The 26,582-nt window shown below is 37.3% G+C and overlaps 1 protein-coding gene across 1 annotated transcript in view; it reads left to right on the top strand.

Annotated features, from left to right (window-relative positions):
* The window catches only part of Syn (synapsin), a 282,097-nt gene that overhangs the window by 229,106 nt on the left and 26,409 nt on the right, over window positions 1-26,582 (top strand). The window contains exon 6 of the mRNA XM_090388021.1: window positions 17,744-17,949. Within this exon, the coding sequence (XP_090244147.1) occupies window positions 17,744-17,949 (206 nt within the window). The remainder of the gene's footprint in view (window positions 1-17,743; window positions 17,950-26,582) is intronic.

Below are 26,582 nucleotides of genomic sequence, written 5' to 3'. Positions count from 1 at the left end.
ATAGGACAGAATGGGAAAGATGCATCTTTGAACATGCTTAATGACTTTACTTTTTTTTTTTTTTTTGTCTTGAATCGCTGCTGTTTCTTGTTTGATTAACCATTTTGCTTTTTGAATTTTTTGAGCAACATATAGTGGACATTAAAGGAGAGGTGTTTTTTTTTTTATCAAAAACAACTCCAAGGTTTGTGAGAATATGTGGTTAAACCTCTAACTCATAATTTTGTACCAATTCAAGTGACTGTTGAGTGTCTTTTTTTGTTTTGTTATGCATTTTTAATGTCCTACCTGTAAATCGTACAGTCGCATATTTCTGTAGTTCATTAACAGCAACCTTCAATGCATGAATATTTCCCACATATTTCAAAAGACAGTGTAAAAATATTCCCATTCTTATATTTTTTCATAAACAAGCGTCTCTTAGCAAGTTGGAGTAAATACCAATCTTTCGCAAACAAAGTATCCTTTTACATGACTGAAAGTCTCATCATATCGAATTCTCCAGTATACTCTCCAATATCACTTGATGCATTCTCCAATACATTCTTCTTATTTATTAGAAACTGTATCTTTAATGGGCAGTTACCTGCTGAGTCTGCAGATATATATAATCCTGGTACTCATTGAAATCCCACTCTGTTCATTAAATGCTACTGTCACATGTAAGAGTTTCTCAGTCTAGTCTGTCGATTAACACATGCCAGAAAACAAAACAAAACAGTGTCTATAACCAACGAAGGCTAAGACTACCTATGAGATACCACTCGTCTTTCATCCCTAGAAAATAGAGGCCATTTCTGTACCGGATCTGTCTGCGAAGGCGATGTGAACAGATGCTGTTTGAAGTGCGTCACATACTGCGCAATACGTGACAGCTCCTTCAAGGCTTTGTGGTTAGTATAGCATGAATTACTGTCTGGTATAATTCAGTGATGTTTATGTGATTTGACTTTTGAATCGCAGCAAACGCATACCCTTGAACAGTAAACTATCCCATTAAAGAGGATATTAAAAAAGGCCAATTGATTTTGATTGATAAGCGTGTTGGCTGAGATTAAAACTGAGACATCTTTCTTACAGCATTCAAGGTCATTTGATAGGCGGCGCTCATAGTCGGTGCTAGATACAGACAAAAAAAAAAATACTCGAAATCTAGTAATCCTAGATAGAACTTTATATTATTTGCTGCTCTAACATTTCTTTTACATTTCAGTTATTTCATTTTTTTTAAAAGGGTGAAATTGGAAAATGCAATTAAACTCACTTCCTGTACCATTCGTTCTTCATTGTTTATTCAATATATGTGAGGGAGTTTCTTCGTACTGTACCACCTGCAGCCAATCTACCAATTGCGTTGGAGCAGATCGTGGAAATTTCCTGCGATGATGCAAGACAAACATTAAGCGATATTTAAATTAAGGAATTCGGAATGGAACCCAGTCAAACCGTGAATAAAATAGAAAAGTATTTAGTGCCTCAACAGAATAACTTGTTTAAAAAAAGAATCGAATTCATAGCTGCAATGTGAGAATAAAAACGAGAGCCTTAAATATTAAATTTGAATAGCTGGTCAGGATTTGTGAAGCAATTATATTCAAGGTGTTGCATTAAAAATCAAGAATAAAAAAATTGTTAAAAATACATATGACGTAACCTTCCAGTCTTAGGAGATGAGGCAAATTTATCAGAATTATTCAGTTATCTAAAAACAGAATTCAATTACTTGATCTTTTCTAAGCGGTCACTGAGTACATAAATACTATACAGTATAAGGAAAGGCCCTTAAGTATCTAAACAACTGCCATGCCATCAGCGAGATAATCTTCAGTTTCGCAGAGATTCCGAAATATTGTTGTAGCATCCGCAACAGCGAAATGGACCGTTTTGCTTCCTATGGCATCATCTACGCTAGTAATTGGTATCTACAGCCACATTACATGCATGCTGGTCCATTTCAGCCTCTTACAGTGCCAAACCTGTGCCAAGTCTCAGACCTTTCCACCTTTGTATATTAAAATTTTACATAAAGTAGTAATAGTTAAAACAAATTCAAGTTTATGAATCGAAGTACAATAATCATTTAATGACAACTACAGTTTATGGTTTCAAACCAGAACATACTGCAATCTTAGTCAGCTTAATTATTTTACAAACAGTGCAGTCTAAAACTGGATGAAGAATAAAGGTGGAAGTGACCCGCCCATAGTCCGATCGAACTTTGTTTTCTAATATTTTGTGCTAGAATATGTAAAACAGCATATTGTATCAGATTAGTGTTATTAATTATATTGTGCATAATTAGAGAGCTGGAGGAGGGAGACAGTTGTCTCCCCCGGCCAGGAAGTATGAATTAAAGCGAGCCAGGCTAGGGCCCGGTTCGGATCGCAGATTGACGCGTTATCAACAAGGTTCATTGTCTTATGTTGGTAGTTGGTCTGAATCTTGTGGTTGTCAAGTCAGATCGAATGTCATACTTCAGGCAGTGGTCGCATTCTTGTGCTTGGTCTCATTGGGGTCACATTCAGGAGGTGTCATGTCCACTATTATTATGGGTCCACTTCTTTGGGATACGGCTTTGGGCTTTCTTTTCATTGCTGCCTATTTCGTGTTACTGCTGCGGCTCTTCTTCTCGTGAAGAGGTCTTGCGCATACTTTGTGAAGATCTTGTACTCCTCGCAGGAGTCCAGGAGGTGGTGTTCCCGGTCCTGAGGTATGCAAACAAACTGTGTGATGAAGTTCCCCCGCAAGTCCTCTTAATTTGGGTGCTGGTGCTTCAAGTGATGCCATGTCTCTCTTTCCCCACATGAGCATTGTGGGTCCTCAAGCAGTTCGAGCGCTAAAAGTTTGTCGTTGAAGGGTCCGTGGCCCGTTAGAAAATACGTTGAGTATAGTCCTGGTTGGAAGGGTGGTGATCTTGGATAGAATTTGTCGACATTAGGTAGGAACTTTCGCGTTATCTCTTCTTTGGTTGAGGTTGTCCAACGGTTTTGCTATTCCTGTTTCAGATGAATCGCCAGTCGATTCTTTTCTGCTATCTTGCCATTTGCCAGTACATTGGTGAAGCCCACGAATGTCGTTGAAACTCCTTTTGACAGGTAATAGAGCAGGCCGCGTCTTACAATTTCCAGGTTCAGAGGGAGGGCCCCCGCCAGGACCTGCAGTGCCTGCGTACTGACAGTGTTACATACTCGAGTCATTGCTAGGAGTATTGTTCTTTAGATTGAGTCCAGGATTCTTTTGTTTACTGCCATCGTTGTTTTATGGTACTAGATTTCGGCCGCGTAGAAAATCATTGGTATGAAGGTTGCTTTGTAGTACAGGAAGAGTGATGTCTTATTGAGGCCCAGTCACGCCTGGAAATCCTGGCGACCAGAGTTGTGTATCTTCTGATTTTAATTCTGAAGTGTTTCAGATGCTGTTGGAGGAGAGTTCGTTGTCGGGTATGACTCCTAGGTATCTCATCTGTGTAGCCAGCTGTACCGTTGTTCCATTTATTTTTATCAGTGGTCTTCTAATATTGTGTTCCTTTGAGCAGGATGGATGTAGTTTTCTCAGGCCTAGTATTAGACTGAGCATAATTAAAAATTATTTTCTGAAGGAAAAGATGGAATTAGTTTGAAAGTTATTGATCCTTTGATTTAATCGCTAAATAAATAATAAAATTAAACGTATAACCATCGATTTATTTTAAGCCTTTAGGTGATTACATCAACTCCTGTCTCTGTTACACAGAACATATTTGTTTTCTATAGGTATATATTAAGTGTAACATAGAGATATGTGTTATAATTTGTTACTTTCTGAAACGAAAATGGACTTAAGATCACAGTGTACGTGTATTTGTTTCTTTAATTACTTTTGCGTTTACTGCAGATTTTTAATGCTCCTTTGAGTTTTATTGAACTCGGGGGATAAAAAATCGTCCACAGCTAGGTTTAAGCATAAATTGGTCTTTTATGTACTTTCATGTGAAAATAGTAACGATTATTATTCATGATAAAAGCATCAACTACAAATCCAATGCGTCATACAAAAAATCCAGTAAATTCAAATTTTGATTCAATGGAAATCAGCTGGTCATTAGAATCCGCCATTTCAACATTTAAATAAAAAAAAAAAAAAGAAGTAACATATGAGCTGTATCCACGGATTATGATTACTATGGCCAATCTATGTCAGTGACCCATTTCTGTCTTGGTTAGAATAATAACTTACTCGGTAATCAAAAAGGAAGGACGAAGATTAACCCAAGGATCACCTAGTTCAAATTGCGAAATGTATAGTATTTGAAAGTCCCTTCACTTACAAGAAATAATTTTAAGCGGAAATTGATTTTTCGTTTTATATTGAGCCTTGGTAATGCTCATTTTCTGAGCTCAATATCTCTTGCTCTAATTTCATCTCTTCTGTAGAGAGGACTGAAAAGTGAATTAACTAAATTAATTATAGGAGGTTTAATGAATTCATACTGAAGAACCAATCTGCAGTCACATGAGATTGTAGCACTTCCAGTGACATATATATCCATATAATTATCTAGATAATAAAGGCCTTGACGTTGTTGAGGAGGCCTATTACTGTTTTTGCATTTTTAACAAAACAAAGATTGCCTTGAGAACGGAGCAAGGTGATGCCATTTTGTCCCCGTTGTGGATCGACTCTGTTATGAGGCAAGGTGAGACCGCATAAAAGTTTCAAAGGTAATTTTTGTTTTATTGTATGAACAAGAACATTTTCGGCCTCATTATGTTATAATTTATAGGTCTTCAAGAATAAACGGTTTAGTACTACATTATCCAGAAATTACTTTTTTCTATATTCTCAGTTTTGTTCACGTAAACCAAGTTCCCATTATGAAGATCGTAAAATTAAACCTCTTAAGTAAATAGCATCTTGTAGGTTCCAAGAATTCTGAACTGGGGAAATATACAGTAGAGTCGACAGCGAGTGCTATAAAAGGAAAGAGAGGTCAAAAAAGATTCCTAGAAAATGGAGGGAGTTTCCATACCCTTTTTAAAGGACATCAGAGTTGACCTTACCTTACCTTTTTTTTTTCTAATTTCCCCTTTATCTGACCCAACCTCGTTTGAACATCTCTGGGGTTTATTATCTCTTTGGCCAAGTAGTATTGAGAAACTAGTGAAACAGGCGTGATCTATTTCCCAGGCACGAGAGGCTGAACGTATTTAGAAAATTAGAAACTGGTTGAACGCCTGAAAAGTTCTTATTTTTTTCTCTTTCACCCCGATATGGAACTCCCCTTCGATGCCAAAGTAGTGTTAGATAAAAGAACAACTGATAATGAGCAAGAGACGAAATGTGGCCGTGGGACAGAAAGGCTGCCTTCATAGGCGCCAGCTATGGGGAAGTTCATAGCTTAGAACAACATTCAGAGAAAGATAATAAGCGTTTGTTCAAACCGGTCCTAGATAATTACCATATCCTTATTGTAACGGAGAGAGCGTATGAATAATTATGTGTTTAATGTCCCAACTTTGATTACGTAACGTGTCACTGAAAGTGTTGAATGTGTTTGAGTTACTCTAAATCTTCCGCTACAGACAGACTAACGAAGCTTAGGAAATCGTTCTCCTGTAGTGTTTCCTTCTGGTTTCTTTTTTTTTTTTATTATTATTATAATGTCCAATTTTATGACTAGTGATTATCGGCTTACTGTTCATGACTAATACTTATATTCGCGCTTACAAGTAAGTGTTAGCGTGAAAATTTTATAACGTTGAATAAACATTTTTCAGTTAAAAATGCGTCTTAAAATAAAAGCACCAGGAATTGTGAAATTCTATTTTATCTTTCTACAGTTTGACCTCATTTTCTTCTTTCATACCTGTTCTTCGGGTGGACTTGTGTTTTTCTGTGCTGAACCAACATTCAACTTTTTTTCTGCTGCTGCATTATATTCATATAAACAGAACTTCTCAAAATAAGAAATTTTATGTATTAAAAGATAGGTTTTTCTATGCTGGAATCTATTTCGATAGTGTGTTCATCGTTTGAACAGCGCTTTTATTTGAAAGCAGTTCAACACCGGAACAATCAGCTGAAAAAGATCGAGTTGATGCCATATATAGAAAAGACTTTGGTTGTTTCAAAGCAAAATTAAGTTACCAGAGCGGGAAAAGTGAACAGAACAATATTGTGAAACTAATATGTAACTATTAAGTAAAGGTAACGTCACATTGATATGCTTATTTTCAGAGCAGAATAATATGAGAGTAAGCTTTAGATTAGGTGTTATTGCAGGTTTTGATATCACCTGGATGGATCGCACAAACTACTCATGTCATTCCTCTCTGAAGTAGGAATTATATAATCTTGTTCATAACACAAAAAATTTAAGGACACCATTTGTTTTCCTGATGGGGTCCTATTTGTAGTTCATTCATTTTTATTTTATGCCATTCAGAAACTTGTGCAGACAGCGAGATCCACACCTGTCTACTTTTACTTAGAAGTTAGGAAATACTCAAAAATAGGAGCTGTTTGGTTTTCCAAAAAGCGTTCTGTATTTCTTCTTCTGCTATCCCATATATAAGAAGGATAACTAGTACCAACTAGAATTCTCCTCGTTCTACTTTAAATAAACAACAGTTTCTATCAATGAGTAGTGTCTGATGTGACCCGTTTCACTTGCTACTTCCTCGCTTAGCGCAAGTGCTTAATGTTGCTGTTCTTTTCACCGCTTACAAAAGGACTGAGTTCTATCCCCGTCGCTGGACGAAGTTGATACTTTCTCGTAAGGGCAGAAGAAATGTTTGAGCTTAATTCATACAGTGATTAAGTTATGCGGTTTCTAGACAGGTTTGCGGGTCTAATTTGCTCTGGGACACGTGGATATTTCATCTCGAAAAAACAAACGGACCAACTCTAACTGCAATGTGGATGAATTACGGAACGCTCTTCATATTCAAGAACATGATGAAAACGCGATTAAAGTTCTCAAAAATTCAAAACAATGTAAAGCATATCTTATGTAAATCTAGGGAAACAGCTTTCTGTCTGTGTGTAATAAAAAATCTTATACTCAGACTTGTGACTAAGCAAAATATATTCTCAAACTGATACGCATCCACTATCACCATATGGACGCTGCTGCAAAGAGATAAATAACTACTAAAGACAAAGCTGTTCTCACTACTGTTCTTATTCCATCAAGTGGGTTTCTCGGTCGAATTCTATTCTAAACAGAAATGTTACTCAATTCACGAGCGATGAAACAAGTAAAATTGATGGCTGTTTTCGATGTTTGTAAACGAATAGCTGTTCACTTTTTTTTTTTTTTTTTGCGCTAATTTCAGAAATGTTATTCGCTTTTTTTTTTTTTTAATCATTTTACTGTTTTTCACAAATCACTTAAGTTGATGTTCTGATGCTGTAAATTTTTAAACTAAATCTTCACATGTTGGCAACACTGCGTTCAGTCATTTGTTTCTTGACCTTGAGAGATCCATGCAGCAGTGTTTATTATTGTGAGCTCAGTTTATTTTTGAGGTTATCGTGGCAAACTTGTGTTAAATGACAAACAGTGAAGACATTTTACTTGTGTAAAATATCTTCACGCAAGTGTTTGAACAATCCGAACTTATTTTGTTATATTTGTGGAAGTTATGTAGTGCTCAAGCAAAGACACGATATTAAAAAAAAATTGTAAAAATGTGTACAGCTCTTATTTTCGAGTGAAACTCGGTGACCATGGGCTCCACAAAGTTTGGCAACCTATGTTGAAGCATTTCCCCTCTGGCTTGCATGTTGTACAAGGTGCGATTGTAACTAGCAATCAATTGAATAGATAAATAAATAAATAAATAAACATTGAGATTGCGTAAAAATGGTAAAAAGTATGGAGAAATCATGGAAATTGCAAATGGTTTGCCATTTGCAATTCCCATGATTTTGCAAGAGCCTACAAACCACTGTGATGATTGTTACTTTTTCTTAGTTAATGTAGAGAGATATAATGCAAAGAATAAGGAGGGCATTGTTTATCCTAATATTCCATCTGCCATTAGATGGAATATACCACATGAAGATAACCTGCCAATTCGATGCCCCCACTTAAAATGGAGAATGTAGCAGCAGAGTACCGATAGTGAAGCTTCCGAAGATGAAAGTTAAGTCTACATGCCTGGACACATTGAGTTCAGCCCTCAACCGTTTTTGTAGCATGAACTAAATAATCTGGTAAGATATTTAAATTTACCAAATAAATCTGCAGGACTCTTTTTCTAGACTTACATCAAAAATCTTCTAGCACATGGAACGTTTTTCTCATGAAGAGAACTAGTCCCCTACGTTTCTGAGGATGATTCTGTGGTTTCTTGCAGTGATATAAACGATTTTATGAACTATTTAGGAATTAGTTACAATCCTACAAAGTGGAGACTTTTTATGACTCGTCAAAGAGAGGAGTGTTGTAGGTGTGTTACTCCACAATGGAAATAAATATGGGTAAATTCCAGCAGCTTAGTCTGTGCATTTAAAAGAAACATATGAGAACTTGAAAAAATATTAAGTATGAAGACTGGTCGGTTGGTCTGTCCTGACTTTAAAGTGATAGGCATGTTACTTGGACAGCAATCTGGTTACACAAAGTTGTCTTGCTTTTTGTGTGTGATTGGGTCGGGCAAGAAGTAAGCATTAGGATGTTAACGTCTGGCTAAAGAGGGAAATTATTATTATTATTAATATCAATTTATTTTCCGAAGAAATGTCCCTTTGCAGCTAGAGGACATGAGTTACATATAGAGATAAAACATAAAATACAGACAAATACATTGTATACAGAGCCAGATACAATATCCGGCCTTAAACAGCCACTGGTAAAGATACAAAAACATAAAGTTACAACAAATACAAAAACAAAGTTATAGCAGATAAAAGTGAATACGGATACATCGGAGCGTGGATAGTGCGGCATCACAGAGAGTCGACCTAGAACATGACTAAGGAATACATGTCTGCAAGAATGGAAGCTCTGTATGTTCTGTCCTTGCAAAGTTTCTCGACGTCTATGGCTAATCTATTAAATATCTGGAAGGAGTTATGTGGAAACATGTTGTCCAGGGAGGACATGCTACGCAGCTTCGATCTGTATGGGGAGGTGTTGGACTGGCATCTTCTCCTGTCGGACGGTCTGGCGATGATATCCCAAATATCGGGTGACTTCAGTTTTCCGGATAGAAGCTGAGAGAGGGTAAGAAGGTTCCTAGAGATGATGAGATACCTCCATGGAAGCGTATTAAGATTGGTGACCAGAACAGATTTTGAGATTGTAGGTGTTAACCCGGCAACCCTATTTAGCCATTTCAAGATCCAGAATTCCAGGGAGAGTAACCTGGTTTGGTATGATGAGGGTGCTCAGGACCATATAGTCGAGGCATATAATGGAATTGTTTTTTGTTGCTTGGATCAACGAATATAGTTCATAAACCACTGGTAAACAAAAAATTGCCCTGCTATCCTTTCACATCAAAGTGGGTTTGATCAAAGAGTTTGTGAAAGCACAGGAAACTTAAATTCCCATCGATCACCAAAGAGAAACTAAAAGAAGGTAGATTTGTTTGATTTTCAATTCGCAAACTAAAGAGGGACCGATTTCTTGAGGGAACTATGAATAAAAGAGAAAACAGGCATGGATTAGCTTTAGATATATTTATGAGAACTTTTTAGGGTACAACAAGGATCCATATTACAAGAATATAGTTTAAAAACGTGTTGGCAAACTTCAAAAAGCTGGACTGTGAAATATGAGTGTCAAGATACAATTTTTACACTCCCAAATCGACTACTTCCGAGGAAATCGCGAACGTTGTTGTAGCGTGTGATGGAAGAAAACAAGTGTATGAGCTTATGCAGCATCAGCCAAAAAAAAATCACACCATTCCCTCCAAATGCCTGTTAAGTTCCTCCTTAAATTTATTTAACCTATCAACTTCCACAACGACAGATGGAAGTTTGTTCCAGCAATTAACCACCCGCTGGTTAAAGGCAAATTTCCGCACATCTATTCTACATCTGTCTTTTTTTAATTTGAATTTATGCCCCCTTAGGTTCCTAATCTGCACAAGTGGAAGGATCCCATCAGAATTCAGCGTGCTCAACCCATTGAAGGCCTTATACACCTCAATCAGACCACCGCGCAGGTGCCTAGTCTACAGCCACTGCAATTTGCAGAACTTAAGCCTCTCTTGGTAAGTGGATCCCTTCATTCCCCTCACCAATCTTATTGCCCTCCTCTGTACACGCTCAAGCAAATCTACATCCTTCCTAAAATGAGGCCTCCAGACTTGTACGCAGTACAAGTCTGGAGTACTCAAGGCGTGGCCTGACCATTGCCTTATACAAAGGGACAATCACCTCCTTTTCCCTGCTAGCAAAATTCCTATACAGGGTGTTTCAGTTAAACGTTTCAGAACTTCTAAGAGGGGTAGGGTACATCTTGACAACTCGAAATCATATACCAATGGGCAGAATCGAAAATTCCGAGCTTTAGTGCAGGGAATCTTAATTTCGCACAAGAACGCCAAGTTAGTAGGATGGATGATTACACGAACGCAGAGTTAGCCGATATGCATTTGGCGTACGGGGCTGCAAATTGTAGTGGGCCAGCCGCACAGCGTTTGTACTCGGAACGATATCCGACCAGGCGTATTCCCAGTCATAATTTCTTTGCAAGACTGCACCAGAGGTTAGCTGAGAGAGGTTCATTTGAAAGAGCTGACAGGGACAGGGTAAGAACAGCACGGACTCCAGCCGTCGAACAGAATGTGCTGCAGCATGTACAGGGGAATCCAAGAACGAGTACACGAAGTCTAGCAAACGCAGTCGGGGTTTCCCATTGCAGCGTCTGGAGGATTCTCCGAGAACAAGACATGCATCCGTTTCACGTGCAGCGTTTCCAGACACAGCAACCGGAGGATTATGCACCTCGTATTGCTTTCGCACAGTGGTACCTTGGAAAATGTGCTACAAGTCCCCTTTTTCCTGCTGAAGTGTTGTTTTCCTATGAGGCATCCTTCACAAGGGAAGGAATTTTCAACACGCATAACGACCATATCTGGGCGGTCGAGAACCCGCATGCAATACGACGTCGTGCAGCATAGATTCGATTTTCGGTCAATGTATGGGCCGGTATTATGGGAGATCACCTCATCGGACCTTACCTGTTACCGTGTCGTCTAACCGGACCTATCTACTTGATCTTTCTGCAGCAAGTATTGCCACAACTTTTGAGAGATGAACAGATTTCTGCATCGACGCAACAGACAATGTGGTTCCAACACGATGGAGCCCCTGCCCATTATAGCGGAGATGTTCGTAACTACTTGGATGTCACATTTGGTCAACAGTGGATCGGACGTGGTGGTCCCGTGCGTTGGCCTGCTCGGTCACCCGACCTATCATGTCTTGATTTTTATTTCTGGGGTCATACGAAATCGCTAGTTTATGACACCCCTGTTGACAATGCTGAGGAGCTGGTTGCAAGAATCGCAGTAGCTGCCGAAGAAATTCGAAATTCGCCTGGAGTATTCCAGAATGTTCGGATGTCCATGCGTCGGAGATGTGAGGCGTGCATTGTAGCCCGTGGAAGAAACTTCGAACACTTACTTTAATCCATGTACCTTTTGCTTCTTTTCATGTATTATTAAAACGATTTCTCACTTACGGTCTCTTTTTTTTATGGTGTTTCTGTGTACAACACCGCTTCAGGAAAGCATTTCCGACCCCACATTGCTATATGATTTCGAGTTGTCAGGATGTACCCTACCCCTCTTAGAATTCTGAAACGTTTAACTGAAACACCCTGTATATCATTGACAAAACCCCATGACCTGCTCTGGCAGCCTGTCTCCTTTGCTCAGAAAATTTCACATCTGACTGCACAATTACTCCCAAGTTTTTCATTTTCTACCACCTTAAGTGTAGTACCACACATTTGGTACGTTTCTCTGGGGTTACTTCTACCCATATGCAGTACTTTGCATTTGTCAAGGTTAAACTTCAGTTGCCACTTCTTAGCCCATCTGCCCAAATTATCTAGATCCTTTTGCAGTAGCACACTACCATTACTGTCATTAACAACCCTGCCAACCTTTGTATCATCTGCAAACTTCGAGACTAAGCCTGATATACCTTCATCAATATCATTGATAAATATACAAAACGACAGAGGACCCAACACCGAACCCTGTGGGACTCCGCTAATAACATTAGTCCACGAAGAGCAGCACCCATTGATTACCACCCTCTGTCTTCTCCCACTCACCATCCTTTTATCCATTGTAGCAACTTACCCTTAATATCATCCATTCTGCTCCAATTTGTACAATAGTCTTCCATGCGCAACAGTGTCAAAAGCCTTCCTGAAATCCAAATATATGATATCAAGATTATTTTTTGCATCCAGTTCCTTTGTAACCACATAATAATATCCTATCAAATTTGTCAGACAAGACTTTCCCTTAGCAAACCCATGCTGTGTCTGAATTATTGCTGCAGTCTTGTCTAGATGATCCTGCAATGCATCTTTAACCAGTGACTCCATTATTTTACCCGGAACAGAAGTTAAACTAACTGGTCTGTAATTACTCGTGTCACCCTTCGATCCCCCTTTGTGAATTGGGGATACATTTGCACATCTCCAGTCCGTGGGGACCTCCCCTGAGTCCAAGGATGCTCTCATAATTATGGCTAAGGATTTGCTTAGTTGCTTTGCCGCCGCCTCTAATATAACTGGATAGATCCCATCCACCCCAGGTGCCTTTCTTATGTTTAACTTCAACAATTTCTCCTGCACTTTGCTCTCGGTTATTACAAAATCATTAAGCACTCTGTTACAATTTGATAACCTTCTGCCATTTTCAAACCTTAATAACTCCTCATGTGTGAATGTAGACTCAAAATACTCATTCAGTTTGTTAGCTATCTGAGCAGGATCATCAACAGTCGAACCATCGATATCAAGTGGATATAAGTAAAGACATCCTTGCTGTTTTTCTTAGCATCTTTTGCCAAAGATTTCTCGTAATCTGCCTTCGCCTGCCTAACCTAATTTCTCGAAGATTTTTCGTAATCTGCCTAAGTGTTATTGAAGAACAGAGTGAGAGGGTTAAGAACTTTATAGACACAGAGATGAGGTACCAGGATAGGTGGAATAGCAACATATTATGGCTGACTATTGCCGATGCTGAAGAGGGACTGTAATGTAGAAGGATCTACAAGAAACGAAAATTTGACCCTTCGTAGATCAGTTTTTAAAATGAATGCTTAGCATTTAGTGGACATTTTACCACACTGTCCTTTGTAATAGTGTTTTCAGCACGTATGTAAATATTAAAATGTGTTAAGCAGTTTGTTATAATTTCAGTGCACCAATTCTGCAAAATCAATAAAATTTGTGAAAAATCAAATTTTCTTTCGTGATTATCCAATTTTTCTAATGCCAATTTTAAAAATGAAATCGCCATTAGAAAATGATTCAGAAACACCCTTTTATGAAAAAAACATCAACGATCTTTTTGTACCTTTTTTTTATTGTTTTAGTAAAAGAACAACAAAAATTAGGATGATCTCACAAGCTGGCCATTTTCGAAGAATTATCGAAAGTATTAAAATAATGAGTAGGAGTATTGGTAACGACTATAGTAGATTTATTAGTTTCCAGGCTTTAAGAAATAATATTTTTTTTTGGATAGAAAGAGAAGCGAAAATTTCAATCAGGACCCTTATATATAGCAATTTTGGGTCCTAACAGGCACACTTAGACTTAAATTTTACCTGGAATCTATTTTCAACTGTAATGTGGGACAAAAACTGTCGAATATTGTGATATCTTTCAAAATTAACGATTTTCGGTACCTGTATACAGCCGTTACAAAATATGACCTTACTTAATATGACCTTAAACAGTATCCTCTCAGAGGTTTAATAGTTTAACCTTCATTTTTCATAAGAAGAAATAATTGTTTAAGAGTGGAAGTTGTTTTTAATAACCATCACTATGCTTGAGAAATAAGCATTGCTGCTCCATAACTTGCCTTCTTAAGTAGATAGTTTCTGACACGTTCTTGATTACAAAGATCGATTGGGTTAGTTTGACCTTCTTATTAGACACTCCCATAACCAGATGTGGACAGTATTAAACTAGTTCTTTCTTGTCTGATGGCGTCCATTTGTATAAAATATTCTAAACTTCGACAATCGTTGTGAAAAATATAGTTTCTTTAATGCTACTATGTTTCATTATTTTGGTTTTATTTCTTTAATTTATCTGAACTGGTCTTGTTGGCTTTCCCAAGATATCTTTCGCATATAACGTACCATACATTGTGTCCTACAAGTTGTAGGTAGTTCGAATTTAAATTCAACCTCTTTGATATAAATTGAAAAAGATTTTGCTTTTGATACAAGCAACCCACACTTACATTGGCGTTTAAGTGCAATGATTTTTATAAGTGCTCATGGTAAAAAAAAAAACAGTGTAGTTTTTAATGGGTTTTGAATTACAATTTCTCCGCCATTACTGTAGTGACCAATTTTATGAGGAAGTGAACCAAAGAGAACTTAAAAAATTCATTTCGTATATACAAAGACGAATGGTTACCGAAATTAATATTAAATTGAGGCGCAAGGATTATAAGCTTTAGTATTCAATATTAAAATGGTCATTGTAATATTTAGAAACTCTATTAGAATTCGTAATACAAAAATGCAATTGAAATTTGATGTATAATCAGATTTTTTCTCCATTTTTGAAACATGCATTGCATCCTTACCTTTTCTGCCCTGTTTGCTTCGTTACTGAAAAAATCAGTCAGCCTCATCATTAACAACATACGTGGCATCATCAAGCTGCACGTGACAGGAAGGAATAAAATCGAGTGGCACGTGTATTCTAAACAACTGTTTAACTAACATAATTTCGCTGTTTGTATAACGAGCGGTACCATATAATTTGTATGCAAATGTCCAAAGAGTAGCCATTACGCCCACAACCCACGTTATGTCTTTGCGTCCTTTCACTTGGGAATATTAATGTTAGCTCCATCCCACGTTCTCTCGCTTAGCTTGACATGGCTGAATTGTTTCTAAGTCATTTATTATCAGAAAGAGTTTCCCCTTCCTTTCGAAATTCGCAAAAAATGGTCCAGCTGATATTTTGACATTTTCTAAACACTTTTTTGTATTCTTCAGCATGATACGAGTATGATGCTTTTCATTTTTAATTTTAAATATGCTAGCTGGGTTAAGATTTAAATCTTGATTATAGATATTTTTAAAGAAGAATAGTACACTTAAAATATGAACTTTTGCGTTTACCGACACATATTCTCAAAATTCTTCAGTAAAGTCAAATTTATTTTATTAACAAGTTAAAAATATAAGTGATTTACTGTCAATCAACAAAAGAAAACAAATAGTAATTTAAAAAGAAGAGTTAGCAATACTTTTAAGTACGATGCTTCATCGTAATTTATTTTGTTATTAGCAATATCTTTCGCTTTACTTTATGATACCTCTTGATAGGCAATGTATTCATTGTAGACATTCCTAGGTTTGAGTCCACCTTGTCCTGATACTTATGATCCAAGTGAATAACAGATTCCCGTGGAGGTTCAGTGTAAAGGTCAAAAACAAGATTCCAATTTAAGGTTAAGTGGTTAATTTATTTAATCAGTGAAGATACACACGGCCTGCTCATCTAAACCTGCGTAATATGTTACTGCAGATGGCACCAATGAATGAAGTCGTGATCTGTATGAGTTCAAGAAACGGTCATTTAGATAACTGTACTTCATCACGTAACTCAACACTGTAATTTTATAGTCAATCTTACTTTATTCTTGTCTGTCAATTTCTTAATCCTTCAGTTTCTTTGCGTATACCTCGGTAAACCCATTTAAATGAAGTATAATTACTATTCAGCAGGCATTTTCACACCATTGAGGAAAGCCTGCAAGAAAAAAGATTAGCCTATAATAGATCATTCTGTGAGAAAGCTGTGGGACAGCGTATCCAAAATTTCTAGTATTGATGGAGCAAAAATGACGCTACCAAATTTATTTCTTGCAGATGGGTCCCAAAACAGCTGTTGTGAAGATACCCTTAATTCCCATAGACCAGAAAAGCTACCTGATATTTGATCATTAAATGTTGTATTTGTATATAACAAGTTTGAGTTTACTACGAAAATAATTTTGTATTGGATGTTGTATTTTAGGATATCAAGTCTCCTTTGTTTGGATATTTGCCTCTATTTTTTACTCTTACAAGTATTTCAACTGTCGTTTCTAAATTCGATGTAAAATATATTCGGGTATTTTTTCCTGTTTTAAAAGTATTACTCTTTCAATATCTTAATAGTCTACTAATGAATGTATTCTGTATAATCGTGAGCTATAGAAAACTGGGTGACCGTGTGCGAAAATTAAATATTATTCTTACTTCGCTTCGACAATTATTTGTATATTTGCTACCCATGCTTGATCCTCGGAAAAATATTGCGAATGGCACACTACTGTACTTTTATTTGGGATATTTCTTAGGTTTAATTTAATGCAATTTCTGAAATAAAACTTCACGCAGCAGCATTGAAATGCGAATATTGAATCGATGATTTTCTAAACAAAAAAGACTTTTCCAAGCGCCTTCGAGAACAGCAACTTACAGAAATTTGCTACCTGCTCTTCCTCTCCCACCTGATCCACCTGTTCTCACAAGATGGGGGAAATGCTTACAAGCGGTGTCGTTTTATGCTAAAAATTTTGATTCTGTAAAAGAATTTGTTGATTTGTCGCTAAGGCAATGCTTTCTGATTCTTTGGCTAGAAAACATTCATTGTTCATCCAGCTAGTTAGCTAAAATTTCAGCTAGTTATCTTATTGTGTACAACCGGACTTAAAGTGGGGACTTTCTTTGAGCAGTGCAACTGGAAAGATGTAAACAGCACAGCTGCATTGCAAATTTCAACCGTGCCTAGAGACATAGGAGAAGAAATAAGAAGACAATACAATAATGCTTTAGAAAAGAACTCAGGATTTCATCAGCGAGCTAAGTAATGCGTACTCAGGGATAGAACATGAGATTAAGGAGGTAATTTTTATACATATATAAACTCAGCAATATCTCAGCACGTATGATGATGGAGAGTATTTGAAGGTTGCCTAAAATGTCGATCTGTTTTAGGCATATTAGCTAAAATATTGTCTAGTTTTTTATGCAGTTTTCATTGAGAATATTTTCATTATTATGAAGGCAAGCCTTTGGTACCACTGCGCACTAACCGCAAAATTTACATGTGATTCGAAAATCGGTTTGTTGCATGAAAAATGCCTGTAATCCTGGAAAAAACAAAAAAAAAAAAAAAAAAAAATTGTACCTTTCTAAGTCCGGATAATTCAGTTTCGCTTTGCTTGAAAAATAGTAAAACGTTCTCTCATCATCAATGAGATTTGAAGCTAACATTTCCAGACGAATGGTAAACAAAAGATGAGTAAAAAGAAAACCCACATATATCTATGGGTATTATAAGTTGCAGAGCAGTTGGTACTGCCCACTTTTTTTCAATTAATGTAAGTAATGTGAATGGTAAACGTAGAAAAATACACTCTACCAAGTTAATAAATGAAAATACTTCTTTACCTTAATGGATTTTACTAATGACTTGCCATTAGATTTGTGATAACTGACGCCGTTTATCTTTAAAACGACATTTTGTTATTTTTAGCTGACTGCTGCTAAGTTTCCCTGTGTTGTAAAAATGGGCCATGCTCACGGAGGACTTGGAAAGTTGAAAGTGGAGAATCATTACGACTTCCAGGATGTTGCAAGTGTGGTCGCTGTTGCTCGTACTTACTGCATCGTGGAGCCATTCATCGACACCAAATATGACATTCACATACAAAAGATTGGTTCTAACTACAAGGCATTCATGTAAGTAACCTTGTTTGTTTGCTACTTTAGATTGCTAGATCGTTTGTTAATCAAACGCGATCCATAATAAGCAATTATCTAAATTGATACCACAGTAGAGCAGTTTATAGCCTCATTGCTCTTTCACACAACGCGCAAAAGGCCCAAATTCGATTCCCTTCGCAGAGTGTATAGTGTGTTCGTGTCTAACGGCACCAGGGATTCCCCCATCTCCGCGTTGCTTTCATTGTGGGTGTAACAGTTCACTGTAAAGGCCAGAGATTTTAAAGTGTATGGATTTTGTAAGTGTAGTCTTGTGTATCGTTGTTCTTCTGGCCATTAAGCCGCTAGACCCCTGCTGGGACCCAACGTTGCCCACACTATGCCTCGTGGAGGCAGACCAGATATACCAGCATTTAGATATTTACTCTGGCAGATCCTGCCACCTAATTTCCTGAGATTTCAGTGGCTAGGACCTAAAAAAAAAAAAAAAAAAAAAAATTCTCGCTCGATGGGGGTTAAGAAAATTGAGTAGAAAAGCCAAATGAGGTTAGTGTGAACGCAATTAAATTTAGTCGTTATTAAATTTTTGCAACTTATGTGGGGTATACGCTAGAGTATTAGGTACAGTGAGGAAGGCTTGGGGAAAATACATATGGGGACAATAGAGAAGGAGACCCCCATGGACATGTGTATATGTAAGGGCAGCACCTAGAACATTTGTTCAACTCCGCCTCGTATCGCTGTGAAGAACAGTATCACTACAAATGGGCCAGATGTGTGTGACGTAGGTTTGTGTGTATTATCTATGTGTTCTGTTGTTGTGTCTGGCCGCTTGGCTACCCAGAAGCATCAGTCACCTGAACAGATGATTCTGGGTACTCGTCCACACCACGTGATGGTGGGCCAGTCGCAGTAAACACTTACCGTCTCGAAAGAGACTGACCCACCTGGTGTTGTCAGCAGGTGGGCAAGGAACCTCTGGGGGCCCATTCCAGAGGGAAGAGAGAAGGGAAAAAAAACTACCCGTGGTGCAGGTTGTAAAATAAAAAAAAATATCATAATAAAAAATAATAAATAAATTAAAAATAAATAATAAATAAAATAATAATAAAAAATTAAAACAAAAAATAACAATAAAATAAAAATTTAATAAAATAAATAATAAATAAATAAATAAAAATAGAATAAAAAAATAATAATAAAAAAAGCTAGTGGTGCATGCAGGTAATATATTATAACAAAGGTAATACATTGTACTATATTATAATAATAAAATAATATATTTATATGTGAAAAATAAATAAAATAAAATAAAAATTGATTGTTAGTATGGCAAATTTAGCAAAAAAAAAAAAAACCGAAGAGACCCCAGATAATCAGTGGGGCAGGCCCATGCCCCACCAGGCGAAGAGAGGAGCGGACGGAAAAGACCGTTACCTCCCCTCGCCTTCCCAGACTGAAACCGAGGAGTACTTCTTGTTGAGACAGAAAAACTTCAGAAGGCACGTTTTCGCACCTTGGTACAGTTAGTTTGCATTGCGCGAGAGTTGTGTGGTTTTATTTCTGAACACACAGGTCAGTTCGCAAGGCAGGCAAAAATACCACAGGTATACACGCAGTTTACAGATACATTTTCAAAATGGCACTTTGGCTACGAACTCGACAAGATTTCCATCTTGTCGAGCCTGGATGGCTATTCCAGGATCAATCGGCTAGTGTGTTTGCCTGTCAAGGTCAACGATTCCAACGGTCCCTACCCTCATTTCCCAAGGAACAAAATTCAGACTGTTAGAGGTGCGGATTTTGACAGTTTTATGTTTCCAGGTAAAATTGCGTTACTTGGGTAGCGCTGGCGTTCCACTCCTAGCACATTTATTGCTTTCTAGGTAGCGAGGTCCCCCCCACCTCGACTCCATGCTGGATGGAGAGCATAGACCCCTGAACCAAATAAAAACTCATGAAGCCTAACATTGTAAATCCTTCTTCTGAGATCCCAATAAGATCCAATCAGAAAATTATGCTAGTGAACCAAATAATGTCACCAGTGGATCGGGTAACACTACAGGAGAGACCCAGAACCGAAAACATATCAAGTACAGTAACTGATAGTACATTATAATACTGAAAAGCCCAAAATAAAAACGTCGCCATTTTTCAATCAGTAACGTTTGGAAAGTTTTTTTTTTTTTTTTTTTTTTTTTTAGGCACCTAAAAATTAGTCAAATGGATTCATTTTGGCAACATTCTTGTAGACAGTAGAAATGACAAGGATTTAGAACAGATCTTCTGATTATCTATTGGGAAATACCAATCATAGTAACATTCTTTATGACATGAACTCATTCTGAAACATAATCTCAGAATGGCATGTGCTTAAGGAGGAAATTTGTTCAAAATAATGGAAAAAATTGTTAATTCTCATTTTATGTAATATTTAGAAGCAAATAACTTTCTATACAGGATATAGTATGACCTCCGAAAGAACAGATCCACTTTGAGAAATTTAATTAGACTGGAAACATCTAGCCGAGATGTTTTCCTAATACGTGAAACTCTTGTCTGTTATCTGCCTTCTTTGATATGGAAGCTTTTGGCATAACCATTGGTCTGATATTTTCAGATCATCGTTCTTAGAGGTCATCCCGTCTATTTTTATTAATTTTTTATCTTGTCTCTCATTCCAAGCTCCTGTAGGAGAAAGACAACAGCAGTAGGTCATTGATTGCCCCAACTCTTGGACATTGGTTAACGGCTTTGAGTTGTCACCAAAAAGAAATTTGTATACACTTTTATCGCAAGCGTAATTTTCATCCTGAAGCTGAATTGAGGACTGGACAAAATGCTATTCCAAGTAGTCCCTAAGACCAAATTTTGGAGACTCATATTTTACAAAACGTTTGCTGATCACTATCGTACAAATACACAGTTAGGCACGCAGAGTATTTGAATCCATGGTCTTGTACGCTTTCTGCCTTTTAAACGTATGCCCCTGTGGGCGCCCTACAGTATATTTCTTTTTCATCATCTTTATAAATGATATTATCATCTTTTTTTACATAGATAAGTTTTACTTAATAGAATAATAAAATATATAAATGAGGCACTCAAGCCGTTGCAGAACAGATCTTCTGAGCAGACAATACTTGATTGATTGTGGGAAATCATTCACTTATTAAAAGCATTGATTTCATCTAATTGTTTGACAATTTTCGTAACAGTTGAACGAATGAATCTTTTTCGATGTACAGTATACCTCATTTGTTTGATATGATGAGTTAGATTTATTTTTTCAAGATTTTCTCCAGAGATACAACATTTATTATCATTTATTAATTTTCAGTTCGGTTCCATGAATATATTTACATATTTTAACCTACCCAGAATATGACTTAAACTCAAATGCTAATAATAAGGAAAAGCTTTTTCTTTGGGATTCCAAGTTGCCATCTGAAGTTTATTTCAGTTATTTTTCTTCCATTTTTTGCTATTTTGACCTCGTTAGCAGTTGTTTGCTTGACCTCAGAGAAACTGGATAGTGCTGATCTTATATTCCCTGATAAACATAAGATACAATAAACAAATTTAAAATGCCTGTTTTGTACACTTAAAAAAAAAGTTAACTATCATTGCGACACAGTTACGTCAACAATATTCTCCAAAAGCACTTTTTACGTAAATCCAATGACGTAAATGGAAAGAAAACAAACCGGTGAGGCGTCAATATTTCCCCTATGTAAATGTCCTGAACTCCGTGGGCAGTTTTATTAGGTGAAAACTTTAATTTGTCCGGAGAAGAAGAAAACAAGTTAGGTGGGGACTAGAACTGATATTATTTAGGATATCAAAGTTTATTATTATGAAAGTTGTTTGAGGGTTTAAAGGTTAAACTGTTATTGTAAACAACATTGGTTACCAAAGCTTAAACAATATTCAAAAGTAGGAAGCATATTGCATGAACCATTGGAAATATACAACACCTTCCCAATTAGGTTACCTAATGTGTTTGATAGATTCATAAATATAAATTTGCAATTGATTTCACTCATGGAAATTAATGGTGAAACGGTAAAGAATACACAATTATAAAATTATGGCGGATGACGTACCAGTCATGAGTGAAGTTGTGATGGAGGGTCAGTTGCTGGTCAAATGAGAAGGAGGGAGTTCTCAGACTACGTCACTGAGTTCTTAGAAATATTATTAATAAGGCTGTCAAATTAAGAGAAAGTTCCCTCAAACTACAATATTGAACTCTCAGAAATGCTGCACGTTGATAAGGCTATCCAGTTTGGGATGATGCTGACTGGTCCAACCTTGGCCCCCAAAGAGATAATTATGGTGGTCAGTGGTTTTTAAGAGGCATCCCATGGGCGGTTATTTTTCAAAAAAACTCCATGAGACCGAGGTCGGACGATCGTGCCGGCTATGCTATACTTATAATCTCGTCAAGCTCAAGTCACTCTAGATTGGAGATTAACGCCATTGTAAGATGTAATTGGGCATTATCATTCAATCTGTCATTTCTGTGCAGTCATTGTAAGATGACTGCACAGAATAATTTACAGGTGCTGTATGAAACAATAATTTCCAGGTGCTGTATGAAACGAGCAGTGTATATTGGTTAGTGGTTGCAGGGTTTAGGCGCATCAGCAACTTAGTCCATATTGTCCTATGTATCATATTATTTAGGATTTGTGGTCGATTTGCTGTTTACTGGACGAAAAACCCGAGTTTCTGAGAGGAAAAAACTATGCTAACCTCTCATTCTCGAGAACGACTAAGTCAGCCACATTGTGAACAAGACCCATAAAAATTCCCACCGTCATTGAGGATTTGAACTCAGATCTTTTCCAAACGGTGTGGTTACGTCTGCAATTATACCAACTATGCTACCCATCAGAGCTGAGCGATGTCATCGTTTGGTAATTATACCAACTTCATATTTATATTATACGCAAAGATATGAAAAGAAATAGAAGAAAGAAGCCGGCGTACTGCGATTCTTAGAGCGATTTTCTAAAGCGATTGAGTTTTTCCTTGTTTTATTTCGTTTCATAAGTCTTTCTGTTGATTAGCTCTACTTTTTAAAAATATAAAAAGAGAGCCAGGAAAACGAAAGTATCTTTTTCTTTACTCTTATTAATTACTAATCATACTAACTTCTACGCTTGGTCACAAGCGGCACTGCTCCTACCTCTCCGTGGCGAGGCTAGTAACCTGGGTGTAAAAGCAAATCCCCCAGGGCGAAAAGGAGCCAACATAGATATAGAAAATTATCCAGCATTAGAGCCTCCGAGCTCAAATACCACAGATTGGTATAACTCTGATGAATGTAATGTGCATCATAAGCGCCTAAAAAGAGACAATCACCAACCGGAGTATCCAACTTTCCTTATCATTCATTCCTTAAGTAATCAACCATTGAGCAAACTCTCTCCATTTATGATATAAAGATTTCTAGAAAATGCTGCTGGATCTCCTAAAATGGTGAAGAGATTACAATCAGGGGATTTATTTATCGAAACGACAGAGTCCAAACACTCAGAATTTTTGTTAAAGATTATAACTTTTGGGGAATTCCCGTTAAAATCTCTCTACCCACACAACCCTAAATAGTTCTAAAGGTGTTATCTCTGAGTGGGATATGTTGAATGTAACGGAAGAGGAGCTTGTGAAAGAACAGCAAAATCAAAATGTCATTCAAGAAAAAAGGATTCTGACTCGTAGAGATGGCAGTCTCATTCCAACACGCAGCATAATACTCACTTTTAATACACCAAACTTGCCAAATACTGTTAAAGCTGGTTATCTAAATTGTCATATCCGCCCCTATATTCCAAATCCAATACGCTCTTATAAGTGCCAAAAATTCGGCTACTCTCAGACAACATGTCGAGGAAACAATGTATGCCCAAAATGTGGTTCCGAAGGACATGCTCAAACGGATTGTACTTCAGCATCTCCAGTTTGCCCAAATTGCAAGGGGGAATCATCCTGCATATTCGAAAAACTGCGATTTATGGAAGCTTGGAAAAACAATACAGAAATATAAAGTAGAACACAAGGTGACTTATCAAGAAGCCAGACGACAAATAGTGAAAGATAATCCAGCACGTACGTATGTTAATGTTATAAAGAAATGTCGCTCGGTTGCGACTCAAACCAATGACTTAATTCCGCCTGACAAATCGCTTGCTGAATGGGCTAGAGCTATGCTTTCAGTTCCTCAGCCGTCTGTGAAGCAAAACAATAAAGATAAAACATGTAATACTTCCATTTCCTCTACTAGTGGCATCAAGTCCCAAAGTGAGACCAGGTTGGGAAAAGCTGAATCCTCTGCTAAGAACCAAACTAATACAGCAGTAATGGACATAGATGACACAACACAAGAAGAACCTATATTAGAAATTTTTGTTGAAGAAGATATGGATATTGCACGTCCTAACTTTCCAAAAAAAAAAAGATCGCCATAAGGCTACTGCCTCTAAAAAGCAACCAGATCACCCTACCACTAAGACTAAATAATGCAGTGCATTTTACAGTGGAATTGTCGAGGACTACGTACAAATACAGATGAGCTCTATGACCTAATACGACAACTTAATCCTGCAGGTATTTGCTTACAGAAACATTTTTTAACTCCACAAGTGATACTCTCTATAAAAAAATATATTTTGTACAGACGTGACTGGAATGCAGCGCATGGAAGTGTAGCGGTTTTAGTATCCGTTAATATTCTATCTAGGCAAACCCCCTTGCAAACTAATTTAGAAGTTGTTTCTGTACGCATAGAACTTAGAATAATTTTATCGCTTGTTTCTTTTTATCTTCCGCCTAATCAAACATTTATACTCAGAGAGTTTGATGATCTCCTTGCCCAGAGATGGCGCCTCCGTGGGCAGGAGCAGCAGTGCGTAACACACGCTTCTTGATTAGATCGGGGTTCAAGCCCGTGACCACCAAATACGGAGGATGCGGAAAGGTCAGGGAATGACCACCGCATATCTCCCGAGCAACAGGGCCTTAGTTGCTAATGTTCCTAAAAACTAAATAACAACAACCTTGCTCAGATACTACCTTCTATTTGTTTGATGGGTGACTTTAACGGACACCACCATTTGTGGGGAAGTCTACATATGGATCAAAGAGGGCAGCTAACAGAAACTTTACTGGACACACACAATCAAACTCTGCTGAACACAGATACACATACTCATGTGCATTTTCCCACTCGAAATACTTCTGCCATAGATCTATTTTCCCCTGCTTTGTACCCAAGTATACATTGGGCAGTATTGGAAAATCCACGTAATAGTGATCATCTCCCAATTCCTTGCAAATTTCAAACTATCTCTAACTATCCGGAAATTCATAGAAGGCGGAAATTTTCAAAGACAAACTGGATAACATTCTCCTTAAGTACCACTTTAGATAAACAATACATGCAGAATCAATCAATAGATGAAGATCACAAAACAAATACTAGTAGCAGCTGATAAAGCTATTCCTCAGTCGTCTACTCGTCCACGCAGGCGCAAAAATTACTGGTGAAATGAAGAATGTAATAGAACAAAAAAAGGAAAAGAATAAAGCTTGGAATATTTTCCGCAAGCATCCCACTAGTATTAACCTTATAAACTATAAGAAACTCAATGCTAAAGCAAGGCAAATAAGAAGAAAGACCAAACAAGATTTATGGATACAGTTCGCGTCCACTATCACAAAAAGAACACCGGTACTAGATTAATTTGGAGGAAAATCCAATATTTAAATGGAAAATATCCATTGTCATCCTCTCCTATATTGATCTGTAATGGATAGGAACTGTCTTCCTCAAAGACTTAGCAAACGCTTGGTATATTTTATATTATGCTGAAATACTTGAATGACATTTTTTTAACAGAATATTTCAGGAAAATATTTATCCTCGCTCCTTGAGACATTCACTTGTATTAGCCATACCTAAACCAGGAAAATATCTCTCTAATCCGGTTAGCTATCGTCCAATTTCCTTAACTAGTTGTTTAGGAAAAACACTGGAAAAATTAGTTCTCAAACGCCTCACCCGGTTTTTGGTCATGATCTCGTGCCAAGGAAAAAATATGAATTCTATCGAGAGACAGCTTCAGATCTCAATTAACAAAATAGAGCTGTGGATGTCTCGCAATGGCTACCGCTTATCAGCACAAAAATCAAACTGTATTCATTTCTCTAAAAAGCGTAAGATCCACCCCGAGCCTGAATTACAACTTAAAAATTTCATCATACCTCTTTCCAGTAGTATCAAAATCCTGGACAATAAATTAAATTTCATACAGCACATCACATATCTGAGAACCATTTGTTTAAAAAATTGAATATCCTCAGATTACTATCTTCATCAACGTGGAGTGTTGACCGATACACTCTGCATCGATTATACTGGGTTTTAATTAGATCTCGCTTGGATTGCGGAGCTCCAATCTATGACTCGGCCATGAAAAGTGCACTACTTCGGCTAGACCCTATCCATCACAGTGCTCTAAGGGTTGCTTTAGGAACATTCAGAACATCCCCTGTACATAGTCTATATATAGAGGCGCACTCCATCTTCGGAGGAAAACGTTGCTACTGAACTATGCAGCAAAAATACGGAGTCTTCCCTTTCATCC

The sequence above is a fragment of the Mastigoproctus giganteus genome, chromosome 13, assembly GCF_048544385.1.
Source record: "Mastigoproctus giganteus isolate SK-2022 chromosome 13, ASM4854438v1, whole genome shotgun sequence".
NCBI classification, from domain to species: Eukaryota; Metazoa; Arthropoda; class Arachnida; order Uropygi; family Thelyphonidae; genus Mastigoproctus; species Mastigoproctus giganteus.
The sequence above is the reverse complement of the archived record's forward strand: the minus strand, read 5'-3'. Positions and strand labels throughout refer to the sequence as shown.